Here is a 6000-nt window from a genome sequence, read left to right as displayed (position 1 = left end):
AACTCAAAAAATAAACATTTAATTTTTCCATTGCTAAAACAGTATTACTGCAATTACTAAAACAATTTGTTCATAATTTAATTCAGCAACATTGTTTTACTAATGTTTCCTGGTGATTGTCATGGTGTTCTAAACAAGGTAGTTCCACTTTATGGTGGAATGCATAAGTGCTTTATGATGCTTTCAAGCCTGAAAATACCTTAATAGTTATAATATTCCTTAAAAAAAGAAGCCTCTCAAGTCATGGCTTAATGAACATATTTGTCTCTTCATATAATAAAAGAGGAGATGTGGACCACAATTAAGTACTAGTTAAGTAGTATGAATTAATTGGATCTTTTAATATATAGGGCAAGCAGAACATAACTTTAGTCACTTTTTTTTAAATTTGAAAATCGTGCCCTTGTTGATCCGTCAGTCCCATTCCTCCTCATCTCTGTCCTGGTTGTCCTCCCACTGAGGTTCACGAAACTGGATGTTAGCCAACATGTCCCTCATGGCCACCATTAGTCTATTCACTTCCTGGTTCAATTCATGGCCGGCACGGGCAACTTCCTGTCTATCTTCAGGCCTCTGAACATGGGAAAAAAAAATCATTAGCAGATGCAAACCATGCTTTTCATTTTCACATAATTCATGAAGCTGATCATGGTACTATGGCATAAAAAACAGCTTGCATAGTCAGAGGCAAAAGGAGTTCAAAGACTACATGACTTGACAATAACTGAAGGTATTTTAGTGTTAAAAATAATGGGCTGTTTGTTGTAGTCCTTTATAGGATATCTTAGGATAGAAGAACACACACACAACTCACACAAATCCAAATAATCTTTACAGATCTTTATTGGAAAGGGTTTAAATAATGTTTTTCATGCTTGTTCAGAGATCCATGCACAATTATTGCACATGCACTTGTGGAACAGTCCTTATGACGGTTTTCAGGTGGTTGCGGTTTACAACTGCAACGTCTGAAATGTAAGACACCTAAGACAGTGCTAAAGGGAGACCGAAAGGACAGCTGATCATCCCTGTAGTGGCAAACCATGTGTAACCATATGTCCCCCCCAGATGTGTTTGAAAACTTGAAAATGCCTTTGTGGAAGTGTGGGGCAACATCTCACAGCAACAACTGATAAATCTGGTGTAGTCTATACTTTGCATTGAAATTCTGCAGCAGGGCGATGACATCTCAAATCATTATTAAGGCTACAAAATCAACCCCTTGTTACAAATATGGTAGAACTATCACTTCTACCAATAAAAATTGCTTTGTAAATAATATTCATGATTTAACTCTTCCTGATTTGTTTCAACTCCTCAGAATAAGAGATTGCACAAAAAAAACTTGATTGCAACAGAAACTATGGACTCTCACTTTTGTAGCACTTTAGACATAGTTGCTCCTTTGCGCTTAAAGAAGATTAAAGAGAACAGTCCGACACTATAGAACTAGCACACGTGTTCCCTCAAGAGAGCAGCCCGGAAAATGGAGCGCAGTTGAAAGGATAGTATTTCTATCTACTGAAAGGCTTTAAAAACTGCTAGAGCTGCTTACTTTTTTACCCTTTTGAAAGAAAACATAACCACAGGTATTTATTTGATACAGTGGCTGAAGTAACAAAAAAAAGCATCAACAGATGCAGACATTTCCCAACAGCATAGCAGTAATGTTAGTTTGTCTGCATGATCGAGCTCCTGAGTATATAAAGGAAATGTTAATCCCTTACCAGTCTCAACGTCATCTATACTCCTCTCAGAACATGCTCCTAACCGTCCCACGGTCTCGCTTGAGGCGTAGTGGAGATCGACCCTTTTCTGTTGCGGCTCCTGCACTTCGGAATGTGTTGCCATTTATCTTTAAAATCCTCGTCAAGCATGGATATTTTTGCATGGATAGCATTGGACTTATTTTATCAAGCTTTTGGCATTTAATTAGGTCTGAGAACTGTGAGTGATTGGTTGTATGATTTTCTTGGTGTCATGTTTTGATGTTATTTTATGTTTCTATGTATTTTAGAGTTATTTACCATTCATGGACAGGACTTTGGTCCATTCTAATGGTTTTGAAAGTGCTTTATAAATAAAAGTTGAGTTGAATTTAGTAATGTCTTTATACATTTCTTTACATACAAGATTGATAAAATCAGAGAGGAAATTATAACCATGCAATTGCCTGCTACCATATCGCATCAGATAGCGCACTACAGACCCCCGAGGAACAATTCCATTAATTCTTTGCTATACTGTAGGAGAAGAAGAATTGTCTAAACTTCTTAAATCATCTAAATCAGGAGTCCATGATTTTCAGGGCAAGGACCCCTTAGGTGATAGAGACATGGAGCAGGGACCCCGATAGAAAATGTGTCAAACAGAGCTACATATTAAGCATTTAGCCTTTGATATTAATAGAAACCAACCATTATTTATAATATATTAAGACAGTAGATTCGAACTATGCACCTTATTGTTGTTGCACATGCACCATTGCCTGTATATCTTTTCATTGTTAAAATTTAGATTTATGCATCCTAACAAGCATACATGATGTGATATAAAAAAATAATAAAAAAAAATCACACACTATTACATAGTTGATATAAAAAATTGGATGAATGGTAAATTCCAACTACTAAATTCTGAAAAAAACAAACAAACAAAAAACAGGTTTTATTTATTGGACCTAAAACTTCTGCACGTAATAACATAGAATACTAATATTTGATGGCTGCAGTCAAGTCTACGTCTTCAATTAGGTTCAACTATTAACTGATTCAAATATTCATAATTAATTATTACAAGTTATGATTGATTATTAATATTTATTTTGAGCTAATTTGCTACATAATTGGTGGAGACGCGGGGATCGTTTTAAACATTGTATGCAAGCAGACAGTAATCAATCATGTGTTGTAATAAAGTTTTTGTTAACATTGTATATATGCACGTACAAGTTTCTGATAAAATCAGCAAAACTATAGCTTGAATACGCCTTCCTACGAATGGCAGAAAGTTTCTCAATGCTATAATGCATGTTAAAATCGTACGCTAAGAAACTAACCTGATATTAGCGAAGAAATCCTAATTTCAGTTCTAAATTGAACGTAAGCCTTCTCTGACAAAGAAATCTTAGATTAGCAGCACGTATAAATGGTACCAGAACAAATTTATCTAATTTTGGGTGAAGAAATCCCCATTTTCAGCATTTTTGAAGGTGATCTGAGCGATGCTCCTCAGTCACCGATTAAGGCCTTATTATTCGTTACATCATTGTATTCATATTGATCCGCTGGACCGCTCATATGAAACAATCACGTCAAATTATTAGTAAAAATTCTAGCCTAGCTAACTAGTAATTTGCCATTGTCTGTGATGGGAATGTGCTGTTTTGATTTGTGAAAGTCATCCGTGCGCTCTTTATTTATTTATTTATTTATTTTTCTCGCGAGTGTTCATGCATTTTACGAGTCCATCAAACAACTTAGGTGAGTAGGATCAGTCAACAAACACGGTAAGTCATGTCATCTTCTCCTCTTATTGTCACCTGCACCTCATGTAACATGTATAGCATAGCCTTCTCTGCCAGCACAGGATTTATATGTGATAAATGCAGGGAGATAGTCAAGCTGACGGGGAAGATTTCAGAACTAGAGACACACATCCAAGCTTTAATCGAGGTTAATTGTAAGAGTGCAAGGGCTTTAGATACTGCGTTGGATGCGACTAGCTTAGTGAACTCTGTACATTGTTCGGTTCTGGCTGAAGTAGAAGCCCGTGCAGCAGGGCAATTGGGTGGCGGTGAGGCGCTGTAGTCATGGGACAAAACACTGCTCTTCCGTTCCGATTACAACTTCAAACAGATTCTCCCCACTCAGTGAAACACCCACTGAGAATCCTGTTGAATGTGCCCTAGTTATTGGCGATTCTATTAGACAGAAAGTGAAAATAGAGACACCAGCCACCATAGTCACATGTTTGCCGGAAGCCAGAGCGCCTGACATCAAAGCAAATTTAAAGGTGCTGGCTAATGCTAATCGTAAATTTTCTAAGATTATTATTCACGTCGGCGCTAATGATGTTCGACTCCGCCAGTCGGAGATCACTAAAATTAATGTTAAAGAGGTGTGTGAACTCGCAAGTACGATGTCAGGCACTGTAATTTGCTCTGGCCCCCTTCCTGTTCGCAGGAGTGATGAGATACTTAGTAGATTGTCCTGACTCAAAGGCTGGTTGTCTAAGTGGTGTCCGCAAAATAATATAGAATTCATAGACAATTGGAAAAAATTTTGGGGCAGTCTGACCTGTTGAAAAGAGATGGTATTCATCCCTCCCGGGATGGTGCTGCTCTTCTCTCTAGTAATATGGCACATTGTCTTAGAGCTCAAGCATGAATTGGGGCTCATGGTCAGGAAACAGACTGGCTAAACCGATCGTCTGCTAGCTGTCTCACGTCACCAAGGTCAGATAAATCCCATCACAAAGAGAGTCTTTCACCTAGATATCATCATATAGAGACTGTGTCTGTTCCCCGAATTAGGACATACAAAAAACGTCCAAACCCATCTAAGGGTAAAATTTTTATTTATGTTCAACAAAAAAAAAAACAGATATAATACAAATGAGCAAATGATAAAGCTTGGGTTGCTGAATATTAGATCCCTTACTTCAAAAGCACTTATTGTTAATGATATGATTACAGACTATAATCTAGATGTGCTGTGTTTAACAGAAACCTGGCTAAAACCAAACGATTACATTACTTTAAATGAGTCCACCCCGCAAGATTACTGTTATAAACATGAACCTCGTCTGAAAGGCAAAGGGGGAGGTTTTGCTGTAATTTATAGTAATATTTTTAGAATTACTAAGAAGTCTAGTTTCAAGTATAATTCTTTTGAAGTGTTGGTGCTTAATATAGCAATATATAGTGTAAATGATAAATCACGTTTGAGATTTGTGCTGGCTACTGTATACAGGCCACCAGGGCACCAAACAGACTTTATCAAAGAATTTGCTGACTTTCTATCAGAGTTAGTACTGGTTGCAGATAAAGTCATAATTGTTGGTGATTTTAATATACATGTAGATAACGAAAAAGATGCATTGGGATTGGCATTTAAAGACATTCTTAGCTCTAATGGAGTTAGACAACATGTGTCAGGACCTATTCGTTGTCGATATTGATATTGATACTCGATATTGCGACAGAAACTTTTAACTTTCTCTTTTCCAGCAATTTAGACACAGTTGCTCTGTTGTGCTTAAAGAAGATTAATAAACGACAAAAGACAATGGTGTTTGTTTTTAAACTGCAGCTTGGAAAAGATAACAGCGTCACGCGTTAACATGCGTTCATATGCGCATGCACGAAATGAAACGCGCACTTTCCAGCAGAAACATCTGTTTTGAGTTGGGACCAGTACAATATGGGTGTGATGGCACTCATTATAGTTTTAAAACAAGACGATGATTATCTAGTCTCTCAGTCAAGGTTTAGTTACTCTGCACTAATGCAAGATGGAAAGCAATGTATTGACATTGACTATTGATTTATATGCTCCATTGAATTTAAAAAGTTGATTGGCTGGAGATTCTGGTCAATATGGATGCACATCCTTCAGTAAATAATAACCATCAATTTTATCATTTATCATTTAAAACACAGTGACATGCTATGGCGCCATTTTAGCTTTTTTTCATTCACAGGATATGCATTTTTGATATCAATAATTCAATTTGTACTATTTAAAATGTGAATTCTTGATATTAATAATGAACTTTTTAGTGACAATGTCTTCTGATATCAGGAATTACATTTTCACCAGAACTAGTTAAAGGAGGGATTGTAGTGGGAACACTGGGGTGTCAGGTGTGACTGTGTGGCAATGGCAAATGGTTCATGGCTCACGGGTCAGGTATGAGGGCCCTAAACAGAAGTTTGCTTAGGGCCCCATGGAGGTCAGGATCGGCTCTGTATATATCAGTCCAGGGGGGCAAACTCGT

At 37.1% G+C, this 6000-nt stretch overlaps 1 protein-coding gene across 1 annotated transcript in view; it reads right to left on the bottom strand.

The window, feature by feature from the left end:
• Window positions 1-322: 322 nt before the first annotated feature.
• Window positions 323-6000, bottom strand: part of tcf25 (TCF25 ribosome quality control complex subunit) — a 154723-nt gene continuing 149045 nt past the window's right edge. Inside the window, exon 18 of the mRNA XM_081371802.1 lies at window positions 323-573. Coding sequence (XP_081227928.1) covers window positions 415-573 — 159 coding nt within the window. The 3' untranslated portion in view covers window positions 323-414. The remainder of the gene's footprint in view (window positions 574-6000) is intronic.

The sequence above is a fragment of the Scardinius erythrophthalmus genome, assembly GCF_964197995.2.
Source record: "Scardinius erythrophthalmus genome assembly, chromosome: 8".
In the NCBI taxonomy this organism is placed as follows: Eukaryota; Metazoa; Chordata; class Actinopteri; order Cypriniformes; family Leuciscidae; genus Scardinius; species Scardinius erythrophthalmus.
The sequence above is the reverse complement of the archived record's forward strand: the minus strand, read 5'-3'. Positions and strand labels throughout refer to the sequence as shown.